A 24,520-nucleotide genomic window follows, 5' to 3' on the forward strand; every position below is an offset into this window, starting at 1 on the left:
CTTTGTAGATGCTGATGGGCAGGAAGGATCTCCTGTAGCAGTCTGTCTTAGAGTAGATCTAGACACTGTTGCTGTACGACAGTTCTATGAACAGGATGGTCAAAGTTCTCCATGATATTCTTCATTTTATGAAGAATCCTTCTTTGCACCATGATCTCCAGAGGTTCCAGAGGGATCCCCAGAACAGAACCAGCTTTCTTTATTAGCTTGTTGAGCTTTTTCAAATCCCTGGCTTTGATGCTGCTACCCCAGCAGATGATTGCAGAAGAGATCACACTCTTTACAACAGACTTATTGAAGATATGCGGCATCTTGCTTTAAACACTGAAGGTCCTACGCCTTCTCAATAAGTACAGTCTGCTCTGTCCCTTCTTGTGGACGGCTTCACAGTTCTGTTGTCCAGGTGAACACTGAGGAATATATACTCCTCCACCACCTCCACTTCTTCTCCTTTGATGGGAATCGTGTTAGAAATATTCCTGTTTCTCTTAAAATCTACAATCATCTCCTTTGTTTTATTCACGTTCAAGATGAGATGATTCTACACCATGCCACAAAGCGGTCCACCAGATCCCTGTACTCAGTTTCTTGTCCATCTCTGATACACCCCATGACTGTAGAATCATCTAAGTATTTCTGTAGATGACAAGAGTCTGTACTGGAAGTCTGAGGTGTACAGAGTGAAAAGGAACGGTGAGAGTACAGTCCCCTGTGGTGCTTCTGTGATGCTGACTCACCAACAGCCGATATAACACTGTCTCGACAAATTACATGTTGAAGTTGTAGACACACAACCCTTCAGTCTCACAAACTGGGGTCTGTTTGTCAGGTAGTCTTTGATCCAGGAGATTGTTGAGGGCTCCAACTGAGTCTTCTGGAGTTTCTGACAAAGCAAATCAGGTTAAATTGTATTAAATGCATTGGAGAAATCAAAGAACATGATCCTCACAGTGCTGCTGGCTTTGTTCAGATGACAGTGGGTTTGTTGAAGCAGGTATATGATGGCATCTTCAACTCCAACTCCACAGCGATAAGCAATCTGCAGGGGTTTGTGAATGTTGAATGTTTGCTTACTCAGGTGGGCCAACATGAGTCTCTCTTGGACCTTCATGATGTGGGATATCAGGGCAACATTGAGGACTGATGGGTGAGTTTTCTTTGGTACCGGAACAAGGCAGGAGGTCTTCCACAATACTGGAACCTTCTGATGGGCCAGGCTAAAGTTGAAGGGATGCTGCAGAATCCCACAGAGCTGCTCTGCAAAGGCCGTCAGGACTCTGGGGCTGACACGATCTGGACCTGGAGCCTTATTTTGGTTCAGTCTTTTCAGCTGCCTTTTCACTTAACGTCTAGAGACACACAGGTGGAAAGGGGAGGCACAGGGACCATCCACATTTTCTGATTTGGTTGAAGACAGGTTTCTTCCTGGATTGCCTGCTAAAGACAGTTCTCCTACTTGCATGATGCTGCCACCCCCATGTTTAACACGGGGTTTGTGTTTGTTCAAGTTTGGTCTCATCTGATCAGAGAACCTTTTTCCACATGTTTACTGTGTCCTCTACATTGCTGGTAGCAAACTGCTGATGACACTTCTAAAGCTTTCCTTCAACACTTGTTAATTTTTCATAAAGGCAAGATTTGTGGAAAGTATGATTATTAGTTGTCCTGTCAATGTCATGATTTGTGTTGACATGGACCCAAATGCAGGCAACAGTCAGAAAGTGCAGGGAACCTTTAGAAAAGTAGCAATGTCCAAACTTATAATGATGCAGGAAACAGGAAACTTGGAATAAAAAAAAAAAAAACTCACAGGAAAACACAGAGAGCACAAGTGGGACAAAATGAAACACAGAGGAAAAAAGAAGGATCTGACAGAAGGATTGAACTGAGCAGCTTTAATGTTGGGGGAGGTTAAAGAATTGATGCAAGTGGTAATATTTACTAGACAAAGATCAGCTGAGGAGAGCAGGGAGCTAATGTTATGTGCTCTGGGCTCATTATTATTATGATTATTATTGTTTAAATTTTTTCTTTTGTATTTTTGGCTTAAGTCTTAGTGTTTTTGTTTAGTGTTGGTTAAATTATTTTTTGCGTGCTTTCTAAATAGGCTTTCTCTCGTTTTGGTTCTTTCTTCCGCTGCTGGGGCGCGCCTCGCATGTGTGCGCTCCCAGCTTGTTGTCAGTATTACAGGCCGCAGCAGCATCTTGCCATGCGGTAGCTTTTGTTGGTAGCTTTAGCCTTTTGTTCTGATTTTGGCCTGATGGGACCGGTTCAATAAAGTATCTTTGAATTGAATTGGTTGTCCTGTTTTCACTTTTCTTTTCTTTTGGGATTTCTTTTTTTCTTAGTTCGGTGTTGGCAGTGGCTTCGATGGCCCTGTATAGGGTTGGCCCACTGCCACACCTGTTGATTCTGTTTGGCTGGCTCATCAGGTCCATTTTTCTGTTTGTACGTTTAGGGTTGTTTGTGGACATGGGGAGGTATGGGTTCTAAGTTTGTCTTTTTTTTTCAGAAAACAGCAGTTAAAAGTTCCAGTTTTCGTGTGATTTCAGGAAAATCAAAGAAACAAAGTAATCAATAAACAGAATGTTTGAATCCGTATTTTGTCTCCATGTCCTCATTAAATATGTTGTGACCTTTTTTTTGGACCGTAACACTAAGGAGAAAACTGAAGAGAAACTACTGAAAAAAATGAGCGATGAGTTTCCCAGGAAAGCAAAGTGTACCATTAACAGCACATGACCAGACAAGACGGTGACTAGAAAGACAGATTAACAAAATAAAACAGGACCTGAGTAATACATCAGGCCGGGCTCTGTGTTAGCTGTGACACCTTCCAGGAGGGGTCTGAGCTACTGCTGCCAACAACTTAATGTTCTCCTTCTACAGATGATACACCTGGCCCTGTCTTTCAGTGTTTAACCCTCTCTCCTAGACATAGCTATTGGCAGAGCTTTTACTGTGACTAACTGTATGTGCTTTCTTTCATACTCTAGACTTGAAAACTACTACTGCTTTTAACATTTTACTTTTCTTAAACATAGAAAGAACTCCTGGATCAGTGCTTCTGTGTTCTTTTGTGTGTATACTCTGTCTCCCTGAAACTTCATGCATGCTCGGTATAAAGGATTGCTGCAAAGTCAGCGACACAGTACAAGCAACTGTCAACTGTCTCTACATGCTAATCCAGGAGGAGTGACTGCTGCAAGTCACTGACTTGTTGCAATCTGCTGGGTTTCCTTACTTAGAAAACATTTTAACCAATTTGAGAAAATAAACCAAATTTCGCTGCATTGTTTGATACGTTGGATCAATTGGGATGTATGTTTTTGACTTGGAATCTGTATGATTCGACTGAATTGACTTTGTAAAGTGCCTTTAGATGACGTGTTGTGATTTGGCGCTATATAAATAAACTGAACTGAGGATGATAACTAATTCACAGCAATAAACACAGAACCACAAACCCAGGTAGATAGGAAAGACAGCAATTAGTAGTTTCGTTTTATAGTGATGGGTTGACCAACAAAAGCATAAACACAAATCCCATGAAGATGTATACTATAGAGACCACTTTGAAAAAAGGATGTCCTCTTATTCATAGTGTGTCTCATACACAGATGTCATATTAGTTTGGGCTTTCAGTTACTTATTTGGAGCATTCTTTAATCAATATGGAATGGTTATACAGCTGGAATTCATCTTTAAAAAGAAGAATTGGTTGCACAATGTTTAATTTATTGTGGATTTGTTGTATTTAACTTTAACTTTTAAATAAGTCCCCACATGTAACCCAAACCCAACGTTCTTTACAATGAAAACTTTATCATGGGTAACAAGAACTTATTCAGAGTAAGAATGCACACGTTTTGCCCTAGATTTACCTCCATATAAACATGCTCTGTTTTTCAAATAAGACTCATTCGTCCCCGGAAAATATGCAATTCAAGCACTCACAAAGACTTTACTGTCATAGAAGCTTCTCAATTCATCTGGAAGGAATGCGGGTAAAACGTTTCATTGACGTGGATTTCGTCCAATCATCTACTTGGGATATGCTGGAACCGGAAGTAGTTAACTGTTACTGTGTTGTGATGATTTCCAGAGTGGAGAAAAAGAACACTTGACAATTGAATTTTTCATTGCCAGTGTTTGTGTTTCGCTTCCTATTTTAGAAGCTAAAGGTAAGAAGATCATTGATTACATATGTAGTATTTTTGGGGTGTTTATTTTGAAATGTGAATGATGTCAAATAAAACATGCGGACAGAAAGAATCCCCACGTAAAGTTAGCCTGTCTGACTCCTTAGCCGGTGGCTAGTTAGCTCCAGCGCTAACGCCAACAAAATCATCCTACAAGCGCGGATATTATTCTGTATTGATCCCTTTAATCATTATTTGTGTCATGTTGTCACTGTATCCGTTGTTAAATCGTGCAGCAAGGCATATCCTGCTTAAAAGTACCCTGACAGCTGCTGAGTCATGAGCTAGCTAAGTTAGCCAATTATTGTTGCTGCCAAATTGGTGGTGTCACTTTGAGAAACTAGCTAAAGTTAAGCCGCTAACTAGTTCTTTACCAAGTGAAGTTCTTAATTGACCGCATGAATTAAAACGGCAGCTGTGTAAGGGCTTTACATTATTACAAAACGAGGGTGTTTCTAAGCTACAGCCAAGTCCAGGGTCGTCTGTGTAAATTTGATGTATTTCAATCAGACTTGGTTTCGTTTTCTCTTTTAGAAAGTCATCAAAAACTCTGAATCGGTCAATGGGAAAAATCTAACAATGTTCAGCTTTGAGGGAGATTTCAAGACGAGACCCAAGGTGTCACTGGGAGGAGCGAGTAAAAAGGTAAGAACCAGATCAATGTGGAGAGAGGTTGTTTAGAAAGAAAACAAACTGCTGGCTGCAGAAGAATAGGCCAGTAGTGAAACATGCTCCTTTTTCTAGTGTTTAGCTACACTTTACCTCTGTTTCTTTTCAGGAAGAAAAAGCCTCTTTGTTGCATCGCACACAAGAAGAAAGACGGAAAAGAGAGGTAATATCACCAAGTGTCTTTTGTGACCACATGGTGAAAGCTAAACCTTAAGCTCATTTGAAACAAACTAACAATATATAACTGTTTTAAGTCAGGACTCCACTGTGTTTCAAAAGTAATATTTGCGGCAATATACCAATAATTATTCATTTATTTGTCATTTAAAGCAAGATCGATTTTACATTTAACAATGTTCAAATTTTCGACCTAGCTCACAACTCTGTCAGTTCAATATTATAAAATCATCGCTCTAACAGGTGTCACCGGATGGTGGGATTTGTTATTGCGATCCAAACACCAAACAATGAATGGAAAGCAAGTCCTTCAAATAATGCTTCTATAGTTGGATTCTGACTTTTAAACAATAGAAAGGAGGATTAAAAAAAAGATGCAGCGATGGAAGAAATTCTTTAACTTGGAAAAATAAGACAAGACGACGTTGGCGCATTAGTGGTCACACTTTATAATTTTTCCAGAAATTTTCTGACAACTTTAATATGTAATTGGTCGAGAGAGTGTCAGCAGTTGGTGAGCTGGTGACACTGAACACTTTTCTTTTCTCTGACACTTTACATTTCTTGTAAATGTTATACTTACTTGAGCAGTTATTTTTGTAACTTTTTCATTTCTAACCTAATAATGAATTCTCTCATTTTATTAGTTCTGTCCTCCTAATATTTTTTAGGTACATGTATTCTGGTACTTCAGTTTTATCATGGTTCTGTTAGTTTCTAAGCTTTGCCTCTTTGCTGCTTTAGGAAGAAAGAAAAAGGTTGAAAAATGCCATCATCATTCAGTCCTACATACGTGGCTACCAAGACTTAAAGCAACAGGTATGTGCGCCTCCTCTGTGTTAACCGTTTTTTTCCTTTCAGTTTAGTAACACATTACATTAACATGTATTCCTGTGGATTTCTGCTGGGGCAATTGTTACAAATTTCAAAGTGGCTTCGTGTTAACAGGTTAGCTGGTGGTGGGGTGCCCACTTTGAGCTGGGATTGAATTGCTGCCTGAAGCATTAGTCTGGTTCATGATTGGTGAAAGAATGAAACGTCAGCTTAACAGGTTGATTTAGGCACCATTTGCTCTGACCAGAAAACTGAGCTGAAATAGCCATTTATCTGTAAACCGTTTCAAATCATCATCGCACAATAAATAACCGCGAATAACTTGTCCTATCACGTCATAATAATTGATCTGCCAAGTTCAAGGGGCCATATGCGTATTCAGCTCATGCTGCTCAAATTGAAATACCAAGTGGGTGTTGGCCTGAATAATTTGTGTAAGATATTTGTGCCAGATTCCCTCTGTCTCTGGCTGAGCTCTGTGGTGTGCTCCGCATGTTGTTAGTCCAAATGCCTTCAGTTCTCTAATTACAAGAAAACGTCTTATGAACCATCCTCAACGTATTATCTGCATAAGATCCTTGAATAGTTTTTCTCAGATCAGAAGGAACATTGAAGATCATCTGGTTGCTGTCTTCTGTGCACTCCAATGGACTGTGCTACTGCTGCTTCTCTCTTTGCCTTTGTTTCAGATTAGTGTATGCAGAATTCGGTATTACCCCTTCCTGTACAATGTGGTTATAGATCTGTGACTACAAACTGAGGTAGATCCTGGGTGGGATTCTCATGGGTTGAGTTCAACCCCCCATTCTGTGTAGGTCACAGAACAAAAGGAAGATCTGAACGGGGCTTATGTTTCAGCTCTTACCTAGGTCCTTAAGTTATGGGTAGTATCTGAGAGAAAGCTCACAATTTTAAGTGGCTCTGTAATGAAATCTCTTTCAAAGTGTGCTTGGGTTCATCTAGAGAGATTTGGTTGAGGGTCACCTCACCTTAGAAGGGCTCAGAGTTGCTGTGTTGCTCCATTTAAAGGAACATGTGTAGGCGGTGTTGCCTTTTGCGATAGGCTTTTGCTGGGCTGTATTCCTGATTTCTCAAGTGAGTCTCTTAAAAAAAAAACATCCTCGAGGCAAAATTTCTGACCTAGCACTTTGTTTATTTTATATCTAACTGCGTACTGTTCATGGGTTACATGTTTCATAGTGTCAGTTATTGCAGTTGCATAATATACTTCTGTTTACATTAAATTTATTGGGGGGAGATTGGGTGATGATGAAAGCAAAATCATGAAAAGAAGACCCAGATTCCCATAAGAACAGAACTATCTCAAACTATTGTGAACCAAAAATACTCCAGACTAGGCTGAATTAACATAGCGCAAAAGCACAACACCAGAAATGAGTTTGCAGATGGATGCATTACTGATTATTGAATGGACTTTTCCTGTGGACCTGAAGAAGCTTTATTAACAGAGCAGCAAGCAGATCTGTTGGCTTAAGTCATCGTGCGCAAACTGGACTACAGGCATGAGTTACTGAACAATCTCTCACAGGAAATTAGTCCTGTTTTAACAGAGCTGACATGGGTTGGTGGACGTACTTTTATAGCTTAGAATATCAATGTGGCTCGCCTTCTTCACATTGATTGGGTATCAATGATATATGCCCTAAAGGACACAGACAAATATTTCTGGATTAACAACGGGCACACTCTTTCTCTCAGGTGCAACAAACTGGGGGTTTTAGATTTTTCTCTCTTCACATAAGTGTTGAAAAATCAAATGTTTAATCTAGAAAGTATTTGATAGATTAATGATTGACCTAAATATTCAACACCTACTACTGAGCATGATAAGCTGAAGTGTCAAATATGTTATTGCTGTAGTTAGTATCTATCTCCAGTTGTCACTGGGTGACAGGTGGGGTACAGTCTGGACAGGTCGCAGGTCACACACAGGACAGATGTCAAAAGAAATGATTATATTTATATACACTGCAGGTTGTTTTTTAATCATCCTCTATTTCCTTGGATATGTTGTTGCATTTGAAAACATTCAGAATCAGGTTTTGCCAACAACATCGACCAGATATCTTAACCTTTCTGTTTGGCAGAAAAGGATGTTGTACTGTGTCCAAAGGAGCTGACTTAAGGTGTCACATTGCATATTTTACCATCAGGCTCTGTGTGCATGTCTCCTTGTAAACCAGGCATACCTGATTCATAGTGCAAATGGACAACGTTTTATTGCTTTTGTACTAGTTTTTGGTGTTTTTGATGATGAATGTGTTAAAATACTAAATGATGATCCATTTGTTTCTGTATGTGTAGTTTAATTGTGTTAAGGTTTTCTTTTCTTTAGTATGCCATTCAAAGAGCCAAGTTTGATGAGTCTGTCAGCGAGTCACAGGCAGGGGGAACGCAGCACGTCATGGATGGTCCTGCTCTATGCCTCCTATCGAGACAACTTATATTTTTCTACAGGCAGAGTGTTGATGCACATAGATTGGTAAGAATGCAATATTAACAGTTCTTTTGTTTTTGCCCGTGCTTTTATTACCATGTCATTTTTGATGTCTGCGTCTGTGTGTTCATGAAGATATGGTTATGCCAGAATCTGGTGAAACACAACAGCCAGTTTGTGAAGCTGTTAAGCAGCCCCCAGAAGCAAACATGTTTATTTCAAATCAAAAGAATTCTGGGATTCTGCTGTAGGTAAGGATCCAGACTCTTGTTATTGTCGCTTAAACACATGTTGATGCTGGTTGATGTTGTGAAGAAGCTGAAGCTTGCTCTTTTTCTCCCAGACTTCTGCAAAACTGCCCAGACGACAGTTTAAATGTTGCTGTTCCTATGCGGATGTTAGAAATCTTTTCTTCGGAGAGAACCTACCTTCTTGTTATTCCAGATACTAACATTGTAGCTTCATTACTTGAGCAGATTTTGCACTATATGGTACAGACAGGTAAGCTAGCGGTGCATTTTCACTGGCTTATTCTGCATTGATTTATGTATTAAAATAAAACATATTTTTATATTTAAAATCTTACTAAATCTCACTACTTTTACATGCATTGTGGCTATTGAAACTAGTCAGACTTTAGTTTGATTGGGCTTTTTTGTCAGTTGCTTAGAAAAATATTTTACTGTGGCACAAAACAAGTTTTTACAACTCATGAAACAAAGGAATAAGGAGGGAATTATTTGATTGGTCTATTCTTTCTCTAAGATACGATTGGATCTGTTATCTGTTATGTTTTTTTTTTAATGATGACACATTTGAACAGCAGGTCAAATTATTCAAGTTTGGGGAGACAAAGCATGTTTGGTTTTTAGTATTTTCTTTGGACAGAATTCAGATCTTTGAAAATGTTGTTTTAAGCCAGGAAAGCTTGAAAGCCCTGCTTTTCCATATATCAAAAATTTAACTTCAGAATGTGTCTGCTTTATTTTTCAAGGTAGTTGAGATGCAATAATTGAAATCTGGACCATTGAATAATTTTTACTTTTTAATTCACGTTTTTCAAAAAAAACCCTATACATCTAATATGTGTTGATACATAAGGGTACGTTTCATAAAACCTAATTTCTTCTCTTTGTTCCTTTTTATTAGGATACTACAAGTCACTGTATAGTCTTGTAAATCACCGGCTGCCCCCCAGTCTGGAGTACAGCGATGCTCCCTCTATTCCTCTGGCAAGCACACTGTTGGAGCATATCCTCAAACCTTTGCACTTTACTTACTCCTCCTGCACAACAGGCGCAAGGTACGCAGGAAAAAAAAACCTAATCTGTATGTTATGTTTTTTACAACCCTTTCTCTCAGTGCTTTTAGCTCATGAAATTTCTTTCCATGTCTGATGGAATAATACATAAAACGTGTAAAAGACAGAATCTTAGTGTTTAGCAGCCGAGGGTTGAACTAGGGATGGTCAGAACACCAAAATCGGGCATCAAAGCCAAATGGAATAGAAAGCCATGTTGAAAGCTGTGATAGGAACGTCTGAGGGGGAGATGCTCGGAGACCCAGTGGACCAGCACCCTACCCAGGGATTTAAAGGTGCTCTGTGGTGATCCCAATGCGACTTTAATGGCATTTAAAATTTGCTCACCTGCTTTAAAGAACAATGACATTTTGATGTTTCATAGTTTCCAAAGAAATTGTTTTCTGGCTCTAAAATATGATTAAATTTGACCTTTAGGAGTTATGACAGATTGGAACTGTGCTAAAGTTAGCTCTAAATGCTTGTGTAAGTAGTTTTCTGGTGTCCCCCCCCCTACAATTCTTTACCAAAAAAACCTACAAAAACACTAAATTTCAGTACATTGACACAATCGCAGTGTGTTTTTTATGTGAAAATATTTATTCAGACATAAAGCGAAATGGCATTTTACTGAAATATTTTCAGCCATGTCTGCAGTCCTTCACGTATGTACAGCAAACAAAAGGGGAAATAAGAGTTTAAATGCAGGTTCCAGCCTCTTGTTTCTGGTGTGTTCTTCCTATCAAATAAACCGGTCAGTATTTGGGTCTCTTTTGTGTGTGTGTGTGTGTGTGCTCTTCTGTCAGTCCTGAAGCAGTAATTACTTGAGAGAGCCACTTACAATAAGTCATAAAAGTCTCCCCAGACTCTTGAGCTAAATATCAGACTGTTGACAGTCAGTTTAAGACATTTCAGGAGAACTTCTTTTCTTTTACGAAGAAAGGCAGGGCAGGATGGAAAGAAACTTGTGTACACAGCGATTGCAACACTTAATTATCTCTACCCACCAGATGTTATTGACCAAGCTACACAAGCAGTCCTATTTGAAGAGGCAATATTGTCAGGCTACAACACCAACAACAAAAGCAGGATGGTGTTAAAACAGCCCCAATAACCAACACTAGTTTGTTCTGCCTTTTTTTTTTCACACCTTAACTGTTTCATTGACTGTATTCAAAGGGATTTTTGGCTGTTGTCTTGCAGGCAGTTTGTATTTGCGGCGTTTACCGAGGAGTTCATCTCTGCACCATTCACCGAGCAGATCTTTCACTTTTTCATCCCGGCGCTCTCAGACCGTCGTGTCTCATTCCCATTCGAGGCCTTCTTGAGCTCCCTGCAGGTCACGATCAAATCGTTCGCAGCAGCACAAAGCCAGGCGCCGTGGCTCTTCTACTTTGTCCTCTATGCAGGAGAGAACTGTTTAGGTAGGTGGCACAATTGAGAGTCACAGCTGCAACATTTCTCTGTGCTTTTTTCTTTTTTTCTATGACTTTGAGTTATTTAGCTACTTAAATATAAAACAAAAACGTTGTAGTAATGATCCATGATGTATGTTGGCAGGCTCCCTGTCAGAAGAGGGGCACCTTCTCTACCTTCGGGCTCTGCAGACTCTCCTGCCGCTGCTGCCGGTGTCAGAAAGCACCAGCCGGCCAGAAGTGAACAGTGATTCAGAGGATGATGATGGTGATCTGCACCCTATACCCATGCAGGTACAATCCACCTAGACAGTGATACGTGCTAGTGTGATTTCATAGGCTGTCATTAGTCTGTTGAATTGTTTTCTGTGATGTCCTCAAACTTTAATTACTTTCTATGAAGATCATAAATATGACCTGTCCTCAGTAGTTTGTGTTCTGTAAAACAGCAGTTTTTATCCAAATTGTGATAAGTCAGAGAAATTCAACTAATCACAATAATAAACACTTGAATGAAACTTTCCTGCAGGCCAAGAAACTACAGTTTCTCCTATAGCGAAGGCGGTTCTAGTGAAAATTAAATGCCCAGACTAAGAGATTAGGGTCTTAAATTATAACATAACAGTCTGTAATTCTGAAGTGAAAGAAAATCAGTGACTGGTTTTCTATGTTTTTCACAAAATGAAAAGGGGTAACTTCCCCTTTTTTTTGCAGAAAAATGTCTCCAAAGCATTATGCTGCCACATCTACATTTCACCATGTGCAGTGTTAGTTTTCCGCCACACATATGGCGGAAAACTAACACTAGTTACATTTTGGTCCTCTGATCAGATCCCACCGTATATCAAAGTTTATTTTTAATCAGTAAAATATGAAATATTGTAGATTGCACATTGATAAAGTCAGTTTAAACCATAAAGCATATCTATTGTTCTTTAAATTATTATTGTTTTTGGTTTTGTTTGCTTTTTAATATCTTTCTGATAATAAAAACGGGGTTCCTACACAGTCCTGAGAAGTGTGAAGTTTGCTTTTAGAATTTTTCAAGTCTGGGTAAGTATGGAAAAAAAAAAGAAAACGGGGAATGAAGAGATTATGTCAGCACAATGTTAGGAAAACATGCAATTGCTATATTTTTATCATTTGCCAATGTTGAGATAATAAAAAATTGGTCTGTCCATTTATGAACGGATTTGGCTGAAATTTTCAGACAAGGTGCGTATTGGGACAAGGAACAGACGATTAGATTTTGGTGGTGATGCGGAACAACATCTGGATTCAGGAGTTTTTTAAAGCAATTTTATCACTGCCAGACCCTGGTGTGACATCTTGGAATTCCCACAAGGTCCGTCACCCTGTCAGCAGCTGACATGCAGTGACCAGAAGTCATCAAGAGTAGCTCATCAGGATGGAAAAAAGCTGACATGCGTCAATATTGCCTTGGCCAAGGTCTGCACACTGAGTGCTCCTCAAATATTGCAATTGGTTGCAATCAACCCATATTTTCCTCACTCTTCTCTTTTTTCTTTGTTATTAAGAAGGTTGATCATTGATTTCCATATGTTTTAGCATCTCGGTCACTGAAATCTATCAGGTATGGACTGCGAGGGCAGTGAGAGTCCATCCAACTTGTATATTATTATTGAAATGTGCTGTGTTGAGGCTTTCCTTTAAGATATCGGACATGCTGATATTGCCATAACGATTGTTTTTCCGTGTATTGTTCTGCTCCAGAATAAAACATTTTGGATTTTTCTAGACATTTTGCTTACCATGTCTATATTATATTAAAATGACATGCTATATCTTTGATTCACCAAATTACATCTTTAACATTTTACACATTAGCAATTTGATATTTGACTAACGCATTAAACTTTAAATTTACGTTGGACTGGTTGTTAAACTGGGTCTAAAATGGAAAAACAAAGGCATTAAACTGCAGTTTTCAGGACTTTAAAAACAAAAGGCACCACAGTTTGCAAACTGTGGTTTTAAAGAATCTGCATTTAGCATAGAAAACTATTACTTATGTGACAAGTCCAAGAGTTATAGATAGGTGATTGAATGCAGAGGTAATTTAATATGATTAAACTGAATGACTGTTTTAATTTTGCCATTTCAATAAATTTGCTTGGGTCTCTGTTAGGACGACAGCCGGATTTCTGTGCAGCTCATAACGGAGGAATGCGTCCACAAGCTGGACACGAAACAGCAGACCAACGCCCTGCTGAACTTGGTTTGGAGGGATTCGGCCAGCGAGGAGGTCTTCACCATGATGGCATCCATTTGTCACACTCTCATGGTGCAACATCGTCTTATGGTGCCAAAAGTCAGGTAGAAAAACACAATAATGAGATCTTTCCTTTAGTCAGAATTTAAATGACGTGATGTGATGGTGCCAGTGTGTTCGGCGAGCCGTCACGTCTGGTTACCCTGTCTGGTTTTTATTGCTATATTTTTCTGATGGCTCTTCTCTACTCGTCAATGATCACCAGACACTTCTGAGTTTTGGGCCAGTTAAACTGCATACCTTTGATCTCACACATATATCTAGCATAAGTGAGTAAACCCTTACATTTTGTAAATATTTTATCCAATCTTCATGGAACAACATTAACGATATTACACCTTTTATAAAATGTAAGGTAGTCAGTGTACAGCTTGTATAACAGTATAAATTTGCTGTCTCCTCAAAATAACTCAAAACAGCCATGAATGTCTTAACTGCTTTCAACAAAAGTGAGAACACACCAATAGCTGAAAATGTCCAACTCATGCCCAAAGTGTCACTACTTTTTTGTGGCTACCCTTATTTCCAGCACTGCCTTGACTCTCTTGGGCATGGCGTTCACTAGAGCTTCAGAGGTTGCCACTGGTGTCCTCTTACGCTCCTCCACCTTCTGTTTGACGATGACCCACAGATGGGGTATAGGTCTGGAGACATGCTTGGCCAGTCCAGCACCTTTACCCTCAGTTTTTTTTTTTTTTGCAAGGCAGTGGAGGTGTGTTTGGGGTCGTTATCATATTGGAATGCTGCCCTGTGGCCAAGTTTCTGCAGGGAGGGGATCCCAATCTGCTTTAGTAAGTCACATGTTGGAATTCATGGTTTCCTCAATGAACTGTAGCTCCCCACAACAGGCAGCACTGATGCAGCCCCAAACCATGACACTCCCATCACCATGCTTGACTGTAGACCAGACACGCTTGTCTTTGTACTCCTCACCTGTTTGCTGTCAGACATGCTTCACACCATCTGAGTCAAATACAGGTCCTTCTCAAAATATTAGCATATTGTGATAAAGTTCATTATTTTCCATAATGTCATGATGACAATTTAACATTCATATATTTTAGATTCATTGCACACTAACTGAAATATTTCAGGTCTTTTATTGTCTTAATACGGATGATTTTGGCATACAGCTCATGAAAACCCAAAATTCCTATCTCACAAAATTAGCATATCATTAAAAGGGTCTCTAAACGAGCTATGAACCTAATCATCTGAATCAACAAGTTAACTCTAAACACCTGCAAAAGATTCCTGAGGCCTTTAAAACTCCCAGCCTGGTTCATCACTCAAAACTCCAATCATGGGTAAGACTGCCGACCTGACTGCTGTCCAGAAGGCCACTATTGACACCCTCAAGCAAGAGGGTAAGACACAGAAAGACATTTCTGAACGAATAGGCTGTTCCCAGAGTGCTGTATCAAGGCACCTCAGTGGGAAGTCTGTGGGAAGGAAAAAGTGTGGCAGAAAACGCTGCACAACGAGAAGAGGTGACCGGACCCTGAGGAAGATTGTGGAGAAGGGCCGATTCCAGACCTTGGGGGACCTGCGGAAGCAGTGGACTGAGTTTGGAGTAGAAACATCCAGAGCCACCGTGCACAGGTGTGTGCAGGAAATGGGCTACAGGTGCCACATTCCCCAGGTCAAGCCACTTTTGAACCAGAAACAGCGGCAGAAGCGCCTGACCTGGGCTACAGAGAAGCAGCACTGGACTGTTGCTCAGTGGTCCAAAGTACTATTTTGGATGAAAGCAAATTCTACATGTCATTCGGAAATCAAGGTGCCAGAGTCTGGAGGAAGACTGGGGAGAAGGAAATGCCAAAATGCCAGAAGTCCAGTGTCAAGTACCCACAGTCAGTGATGGTCTGGGGTGCCGTGTCAGCTGCTGGTGTTGGTCCACTGTGTTTTATCAAGGGCAGGGTCAATGCAGCTAGCTATCAGGAGATTTTGGAGCACTTCATGCTTCCATCTGCTGAAAAGCTTTATGGAGATGAAGATTTCATTTTTCAGCATGACCTGGCACCTGCTCACAGTGCCAAAACCACTGGTAAATGGTTTACTGACCATGGTATCACTGTGCTCAATTGGCCTGCCAACTCTCCTGACCTGAACCCCATAGAGAATCTGTGGGATATTGTGAAGAGAACGTTGAGAGACTCAAGACCCAACACTCTGGATGAGCTAAAGGCCGCTATCGAAGTATCCTGGGCCTCCATAAGACCTCAGCAGTGCCACAGGCTGATTGCCTCCATGCCACGCCGCATTGAAGCAGTCATTTCTGCCAAAGGATTCCTGACCAAGTATTGAGTGCATAACTGTACATGATTATTTGAAGGTTGACGTTTTTGTATTAAAAACACTTTTCTTTTATTGGTCGGATGAAATATGCTAATTTTGTGAGATAGGAATTTTGGGTTTTCATGAGCTGTATGCCAAAATCATCCGTATTAAGACAATAAAAGACCTGAAATATTTCAGTTAGTGTGCAATGAATCTAAAATATATGAATGTTAAATTTTCATCATGACATTATGGAAAATAATGAACTTTATCATAATATGCTAATATTTTGAGAAGGACCTGTAAGTTTATCTTGGTCTCATCAGACCACAGGCCATGGTTCCAGCAATCTATGTCCTTAGTCTGCATCTCTTCAGCAAACTGTGAACTTTCTTACGCAACATCTTTAGAAGAGTCTTCCCTCTGGGCCAACATCCATGCAGACCAGTTTGATGCAGTGTGCGTCGCACCCCATCAGCCTCTGCAGCAATGCTGGCAGCACTCATGCATTCATTTTCCAAAGACAACCTCTGGATATGATGCTGAGCATGTGCACTAAACTTCTTTGGTGGACCAGGGTTCTGGGCGGTGCTGTTAAACCGCTTTATGGTCTTGGCCACAGTGCTGCAGCTCAGGTTGAGGGTGTTGGCAATCGTCTAGCAGTCTAGGCCATCCTTATGTAGACAGCAACTGTACAATGTTATACAAGCTGTACGAAGACTGCTTCGCATTGTATCAAAGTCTCATATCATGAGTGTCGTCCCAAGAAAACATATTTGTGGATTCCAAAAGCTTTTTTACACACACCCACCTGACTGAGAGGAAAACTGTTTTGTGTGTTTCTTGTCTGCATTCAGCAATGTTAGCCTGTGGGGAATTTAGACAGGCAGTTATCACTGGTCTGCACCCACTGGCATTTACAACCGGCAGAGATGTCAGGGAAGCCGTCCATTCTGGATGAGGGGAATTAGCTCTTTTTCTCATTAATTACATTAGGGCTGGGGTGGATGTCAGTAATGACTTGGGGGGGCTGAAAGGCAATGGCCAACAGGAAGTCAGCTAGACCCACCTTCATGGATGGTAAACCCTGTGGAGTTAATCATTAGTGGAGTCATTGCCTGTTAGATGAATTGTTTGTGATGGGGAGAGTTGGGGATCAACAGATTAATATCACAGTAGCACTTTTATTTTACAGTATATATTTTGGAGGCGAGGGCTTACCCATTAACATTCATGTACTGTGCCCTGATACAGTATCTGTTGTAACCACAAACGTCAATATTTAATTTGGATTTTCTGTGTTACACAAACATGGAATAATACACAATTAAGAAGTTGATGGAAAATGATTTGTATTCAGTGCCCTTTACTCTGATACCCCTAAATAAAATCCAGCTTAACCAGTTGCTTTCAGTAGTCACTTGATTTAATAAAATAACTAAATAGAACCTGACTCTGTTTGTGTATTTAAAATTAAATCCAAATGAAACTTCGATGGAAAAGTGGTAAGAAGAAAGCCGTCAGAAGCTGCATGGAACATCTAGATATGGAGACGACACAGCAAAAATGCGGAGGATGGTGTTCTGGTCAGATGAGACTATGAGTGATATTTTTGGCCCACATGCAGAATGCTATGTAGTGGAAAGCTGACATTGCCTGTCCTTCCCCATTATAAAACACGGTGGTGGTAGCATCATGCTGTTGGGATGCTTTTCTTTAGCGTAGACGGGGAAACCTGCCACAGTTGGTGGGCAGATGGATGAAGCTGAAACTGTAGTCAACCATCAAATAACACCTGTTGGAAACTGTAATAGATTAACGCATGTTCATGAATTAGAAAGGCCCAGTCAAAGTAAAGAGCGAAATACAATTGAGAATCTGTGGCAAGGCATCGAAATTAATGTTAACATAGGCTCTTTATCCAATCTGATCCAGTTTTAGCTGTTTTGCAGTGATGAATGGGTTAAAATCTCTCCTTGGATACAAAATGTATCTTGTAGTTTACTGTGATGTTGCAGAGTTTTTCAGAAATTCACTCTGTCCCTTTCCTCTTTTACAGCTTTCCTCTCTTCTCTACTTTTATCATAAATCCTGTCCTTCGTCTTCCATCATTATTGGATATCTGTAACAAAATAATTAGCTCACGTAGAAAGATTAATCACTGCAAGAGTGGACGGGATAGCTTTACAAGAGGCTAAGGGGAGCAAATTGCATCCCGGTCTTGATTTACTGCTCTTACAGTAAAAAAAGGACAGACTGGCCACACGCAGTAGGCCCGGCTAACTTCCTTTGTAATAAATATAGAAAATGTCTCATTAAATTTATCTTTTTTTGCGGTTTTTAATTGGAGAACTGCTCTTTAACTCGGCTTGCTTATTGAGCTGAGCCTCTGTGTGTCCTGCTGACTGTATTGTAATTTCCCTTTAATTGCTCAAGTTTAATATTTGGCGTAATTTCCCAGCATAACACTAATCTGCTAACTGGTTCCCTTTGTTGGAAGCGATCCACATTTACTTTTAGATGGTTACTGTGATTTTTGTGTTGTTGTGACATAATGACGTTGATCGTGCAGATCTAATTTGCATTGAGGACTCGCTCAGGCTTCGTGGTTTCTGATCCGACCCAACCTACTTTGCTCGTGTTTTTTCTTTTCATCACAGTAAAATGAAAGGATCCAGACATTATTTATCAAGCCACTTTTCACACGCACGTACACGCAACCCCCTTTTGATGCCTTGACTTTGTTTATTAGTGCTTCATTCCGTGATTGAAATTGGGGAGGGGTGCAGCTATAAATCAGCAGGTCAGCTGGCATTTAGTGCTTTGTTTCTCATTTCAATCAAACACCAGCCAGACTTGTTATGAGCCCCCAGCACTGCTCAGTGCTTCTCTTCTGAGCCTCGTTGCACTGACAGATGGTCTGCGCTTGACACAGACAATTTTTCAAACGTTATTGAGGGTTCACCTGACAGTCTGCCCCCTAATGTTCATTTCTAATTTAGGATTTCTGAATGAGCTTTGATATATTGAAAGGAAAGGGCTGGAAATTAAAAGCTCATATTGAGAATTTGGACGTTTTCTTTTGCTCATTGCGTTTCTTCTAGTTGCTGCTGTGTTAATGGACAGCCTATTTACAGCTGTCACTCCTAGACAAGAGCCTATTCTATTCAAGGACACTTTATTTGGCCTTTTTAGCTTACTTACCACATTATTGTCACCTTTACTTACCCTCGGTGTAAAAAGCAGTGCAATTCCTACGTATGCACAAACTAACACACTCTGGAACAAAGAGCTCCTTCACACCTTACTGCCACAGCCAGGTGAGTCCACAGCAACAACAGGGAGGTGTGTGGCTCCTTCCCTGTGTTTCTTGGCTAATTCAACCTGAGTGTGGAAGCTTGCAAGTACTCAGGGGTCACAGCAAGGACCAGGGTGCCCCTCCTCCTCCTTCTACACCCTCCATTGTCCTGGCCATTAAGTTAAATGGGGGGCTCCAGCAGGAAGCCAGCAGGGCTGTTTATGACCCGAGCTGGGCACCCTCCCCAGCAACTAGTTTACTAATGGAAGGTGCCTCGCCTAAATAAAGCTTAATGGCTCATTTAATCTCCTTTTGGCCCCTCGCAAAGTAAAAAAGGAGGGAAATGCCAAGAATATTCTATAATTGAAATGTTTGGCTACGGTGTCCGCTGCTAAACGGGACGAAGTTTACAATCTTAACGTTGCAGACCGTTAGGCTGAGAGTCATTTTATTGCTTCTAGCACTGATTGTGTCATCTGAACTACCTTTTAATGCATTTTTAGCTTAAATCTTGTTGGTGAGTTCTGTATTATTAATTCATTTGTTGTCTGCAGACTCCTGTACAGCTTAGCTTTCAATGCACGGTTCCTGAGGCATCTCTGGCACCTGATAACCTCCATGACGACTAAAATGATTACCGGGTAAGATACTGTGTTGGTGTCGGTTCTGAAGAGATCACATGAAGCCATACTTAGTTTCTTCTTTTCTTTGTTTTTTTTTCTCCTTAGCTCTATGGTGCCGTTGCTCCAGCTGATCTCTCGAGGTTCTCCCATGTCATTCGAAGACTCCAACCGGATCATTCCCCTCTTTTACCTCTTCAGCTCCCTCTTCAGCCACTCTCTTATCTCTGTGCACGACAGCGAGTTCTTTGGACATGAAATGGAAGGTACTGGACATATCGGTTTGTTAAACTAGGTACTGCAGAAATATATCACCCATCTCCAGTTAGTTTCCTAATTATCTTTTGCAGTTCTCCTTTATATGAGTAAAGAAATTAACAATAAGATGTTATAGTTTATTATAGTGCCTTGTAAAAGTACTCATACCTCCTAGAGTTTTTTTGTGCTTTATAACAAAAACTTATTGTATTTTTACAACTAAAGAACTGAAAAGTCTGGTGTGCGTATGCATTCGACCCCCTTTACTCTGATACCTGTAAATGATATCCAGTGCAACCACTTACATGCAGAAGTCACTTAGCTAGTAGAAACAGTGAGCCTGTAACTTTTGGCCCTACATGCAAAACACGGTGTGTCTGAAAACCGACACCGCGCATCACCCTGAACACCCCATCCTTATGGAGAAACACGGCGGTGGCAGCCTCATACTATGGGAATGCTTTTATTTACTGAAGTTGGTCAGAGGGATAGAGCGAAATACAGGGCAATCATGGAAGAAAATCTATTAGAGGGTGCAAAAGACTTGAAACTAGGCCAAAGGTTTATTTTCTAGCAGGACAACATACAGCCAGAACTACAATGGAGGATTAAAATCAAAGCATATTCATGTGGTAAAATGAAAGTTAAAGTCCAGACCTATTATCATTTTCACTATTTTGCAAAACAAGAAAAATTCTAGATGTGCAAAAGGTTGTTCTGCAAAGTACTAACATAGGAAGGCTGAATAAAAAGGCACACCACACTTTGTATACCTTCTTATATGTAAATAAATGTAAGAGCATGTAATGTAATATAATGTATTTTCCATTTGACATCCATAGATCAGTCACATACTCCCTATGTAACACACAGGATTTTGTGGTTGTAATGTACCTTCTATCAGTCATCATCAGTTTAGTGCTTGTAGCTAAATTAATTTAGTCTGTTGTCTTCAGCTGCTTGAAAACCTTCCAGAGATCAAAACCTGTTAGAAGACTTTGAGCATGTTCTCCTTCTGAACAGGTCAGATGCAGTCCTCCATGATGCCCTTCACGCTGTCTGAGCTGGTGACTTTGTCCCGCTGTCTGAGAGATGCATGTCTGGGAATCATCAAACTGGCCTACCCTGAAACTAAAGCAGAGCACAGGGAGGAGTACATGGCTGCCTTCCGCAGCGTGGGCGTCAAGACCAACACTGAGGTCCAGCAGCGCATCCAGGCTGAGCAGAAGCGCTGGGTGCAGCTCTTCAAGGTAAATAAGATACTAGTGTTAGCTCATTAAAGCCTGAGCTGCATCCTTTATCCCTTCAGAGCCTGGTTGATCCTTCTACAAAAAAACATTGCTGTATCCATTCCAAAACTTGTGTTTGGGATCATTTTCCTACTGGAACAAGTAGTCCAGGTCTCAGTCACATGATTATTTCATCCTTTTTTTGCAATGCCCCAGTATCACTGAAAGATAAACAACCCCACAGCATGATGCCGCCACTACCATGCTTTGCACTCATGCAAACACAGTTTTTCTCCTTTGGGCCAAACACCTGTTTTTCATCTCCTCTGACCAAACCTTTCTCCAGAATTCGTTCAGTTTGTCCATGTGGGCAGCTGAAACATTCAGTTGAGCTGAATGGTGTAAATTGTTGTGTAGTCTCTATGTGCATTGATGCAGAGGATTGTAATGATTATCTGTTAGTAGAAGTTGACAAAATATGCCTGAGTGGGCAAAGACAAGATAGAACGCCACAGATGTCACGCACTGTAGTGAAATGAGGCAGAAAACGGCATCAATTGAACTCGTCTCATTCTAGGCCTTCTTTCATTTCTCTTTCTTCTGTTTATTCAAAGAAAAGGTGTTTAAGTGACTTTTGTTCTTGGCTGTTAGAAGTGAACACCAGCGTTTAGAGGGAGGTGGCAAATACACCAAAAGCATGCTGGGGGAGTTTTCATAAAATATCAGTTCAAAGGCCTCCTGTCAGCTAAAACGACCCATTAAAGAAGTGAGGAGCAGGGAAAATGCATTTTCCAAATTGAACAGTGGGATTTACAGTTGGTTTAGCGCCACTGACCCCTAACACGTTAATGTTTGGTTCGTGTCATCAGCCGTCCCTCTCCATCTTTTATCACCCCCATTGTCGAGCTATCTATTTAATTGAAAGAAGTTAATTGAATGAAAATGATCAACTAAGCTTGTATTAATATTGCTAATGGAACTTTCTTCTTGGCCATGTTTGGAGAGCGATGTCACGCGGAGTTTGGGAAAGGCCCATTAAGGTTTGCACTTAACCCGATGGGCTAATTAAGGAATGCTTATTCATTCCCAGAGTCAGGGGGTGGATCTGCTCTGAGCCCATCTCCACGCACCTTTTACAGTGTTTTGCACTCGCCATTATTGCGGACTCTGGTTGCTTCCTGGTGATTGGCCGGGTTTGATTGTCACTCTTTGAAAATGACGTGCCTTAGCGAGGACGGTTTCGATTTGAGATAATCCAGCTGAAGTATTATATGGAAATGGCCTGGCTGTGAGTGTTATTGCATCAATGACATACTTGACATTATTCAAAGGTGTCTGAATGTTATTTTTTTTGCCGTAGCAACAAGGAAGCCTGTTTATAATTGGATGAGGAAGTCATCCAAGAACTTTATCGTCCCTTGCGTCAGCTGTGTAAACATACAAAAGCCTTTTCCTTTTTTTAAAGCGGCATTATAATTTATAGAAACCCCTAATAAATAAGAACTTGACTTGTCTGCTCACCTAATGGGTAAAAAAAAAAAAGACAGGAAAAAGATTAGAGTAAAAAGGTTTTGCAGAGGCTAGAAGACAATAGAAATGACCGAATGTTACCAATCATCAACATTACATCAAAGTGAATAACTTCCTTTTAACGCCCTGTTGTACCCAAAGCACAGTGAACTGTAAAGCTTTGGCGTTCTCTGTCCGACAGCTGAAGTCAGTAGACCTCGCTCGTAATTACCGAGGCTGGGTATTGAGGGACGGCACAGGTCGTTTTTCTTTTATACTCCCCATAAATGGTGCACTAATGGCTGAATTCTCAAATTGCTTCCCCCCCCCCTAAGATGAAGCACCTCATCCTGTTCAGGAGTCAATACATTAGAAAAAAGTGCTTCACTGTTGTCTCTGTTTTCAACTGTAATGAATATTTTTTGTTGGAGTTAAATGTGCTGATGTGATGAATGTGTTTGATGTACCACACAGGTCATCACTAACTTGGTGAAGATGCTGAAAGCTCGCGACATCAGACGACCTTTCTGTCCGGCGGGTCACTGGCTGTCTGAGGAGGTCAACATCCGAGCCGACAAGGTTCTCAATCTGCGTCATAGCACTTCAATTTTAGTTTGGATTTTTGCCTTGATTTTCTTGTGGGATTAGTTTAACAGAAGAAAAATTACAGATTGTATTTAAAAAGTTGTAGTTTAAGTACTAAAAAATAGTTCTTTTAAAAATTGTTGTACACCACTACATGAACAGTTGTTTTCCACTCAGTTCTCCTTATTGCAATTTTTTAGCATGTAAAATTCAGACTTTTCTAAAAAAGAAAAAAACAATTTTCGAACTTAACCACTGCACCTTTTTGTTCCCGTTGGACTAGAAGCTTTGAGTCTGCCTCACGGCTAATATTTTCACGACTACGTACGCGTACACAGTGTCAAACAATAAGCTGTTCGACGGAAAAAGTCTTCACATCGAACTGTTTTTATATGTTACACCAAGCATTTCACAGAGCTTACTTTAAAATTTTAATTAGATACAGTTTTAATTTGGTTTCCCGGCCACTGCCTTCCACACAGTTGGCATTAATCAAAATCAGGCCAAAAATTATGATCAATTTATTCCATGATTCACCATCGAAATTATTTGTGAAACGGTTGATGTGCCCAGCTGATTACTGCCGGCGACACGCTGTTCTGAGCTACCAGTCATTGCTACTCTCTGCGCCGGACTGACAGGTGTGCGATGGGTGCCCTGGTTAGAGAAGAAACGGGTCTATGCGCCTAACTAGCTCATCAAACTTGCTACTATCCATTCCGAAGTATTCAGAATGTTTCTCTATTGTCTTCAGGGCCCTCACCAGTATATGGTATTCCCCTTCTGGTTTAGTAGTCTTATATACCGCCTTCTTTTCTTTTGTTTTTTCAGCTACAAGACAAATTAGCTGTTCCTTCTCGTCCGATGACGCTAGGGCAGAAAGTGTGGGAAACGTAGGAAATGTCACGAGAAATGTAGGAAATTGGTACACTCCACTGTGAAATCTCAAACTTCCACAGGCTGTTTGAAATCTGCACAGTACGCCTGACTTTGTGAAAGCCTTAAGTCTTGTTAAATGTCTGTACTCGTATCTGAAATCGCCTGAAATCTAATCAAATATTTGAAAATTTCAGTCTAAAAAGGTTTTGTAATGGAAAATACTGAAATGTTCAAAGCAACTATGATCCTTCGTCTGAAAGAAAATGTGATCTTCATCATCATTTCTGTCTAGGTCACCCAGCTGTATGTCCCATCAGCGAGACATGTGTGGAGAACACGAAGGATGGGGCGCATTGGGCCCCTTCAGTCTACACTCGATGGTATTGTCGTCTACTGTCAAGCCCTTTAATTTGATATAAATATTTAGGATGGATTTTTTACAAAACGACTGTCTCTAGATGTTCTTGCTAATAAAAACTAAAACTTTAGGACATAAGCTTACTGGGATCAGTGA

At 40.4% G+C, this 24,520-nt stretch overlaps 1 protein-coding gene across 1 annotated transcript in view; it reads left to right on the forward strand.

The window, feature by feature from the left end:
- Nucleotides 1-4,031: 4,031 nt before the first annotated feature.
- ube3c (ubiquitin protein ligase E3C) overlaps nucleotides 4,032-24,520 on the forward strand; it is a 37,386-nt gene continuing 16,897 nt past the window's right edge. The window contains exons 1-16 of the mRNA XM_047350120.1: nucleotides 4,032-4,184; nucleotides 4,737-4,847; nucleotides 4,981-5,034; nucleotides 5,793-5,867; nucleotides 8,239-8,385; nucleotides 8,476-8,591; nucleotides 8,684-8,841; nucleotides 9,490-9,643; nucleotides 10,844-11,064; nucleotides 11,201-11,349; nucleotides 13,205-13,392; nucleotides 19,481-19,567; nucleotides 19,655-19,812; nucleotides 20,828-21,054; nucleotides 23,017-23,121; nucleotides 24,299-24,386. Coding sequence (XP_047206076.1) covers nucleotides 4,782-4,847; nucleotides 4,981-5,034; nucleotides 5,793-5,867; nucleotides 8,239-8,385; nucleotides 8,476-8,591; nucleotides 8,684-8,841; nucleotides 9,490-9,643; nucleotides 10,844-11,064; nucleotides 11,201-11,349; nucleotides 13,205-13,392; nucleotides 19,481-19,567; nucleotides 19,655-19,812; nucleotides 20,828-21,054; nucleotides 23,017-23,121; nucleotides 24,299-24,386 — 1,993 coding nt within the window. The 5' untranslated portion in view covers nucleotides 4,032-4,184; nucleotides 4,737-4,781. The remainder of the gene's footprint in view (nucleotides 4,185-4,736; nucleotides 4,848-4,980; nucleotides 5,035-5,792; nucleotides 5,868-8,238; nucleotides 8,386-8,475; nucleotides 8,592-8,683; nucleotides 8,842-9,489; nucleotides 9,644-10,843; nucleotides 11,065-11,200; nucleotides 11,350-13,204; nucleotides 13,393-19,480; nucleotides 19,568-19,654; nucleotides 19,813-20,827; nucleotides 21,055-23,016; nucleotides 23,122-24,298; nucleotides 24,387-24,520) is intronic.

Source organism: Girardinichthys multiradiatus, chromosome 21, assembly GCF_021462225.1.
Source record: "Girardinichthys multiradiatus isolate DD_20200921_A chromosome 21, DD_fGirMul_XY1, whole genome shotgun sequence".
In the NCBI taxonomy this organism is placed as follows: domain Eukaryota; kingdom Metazoa; phylum Chordata; class Actinopteri; order Cyprinodontiformes; family Goodeidae; genus Girardinichthys; species Girardinichthys multiradiatus.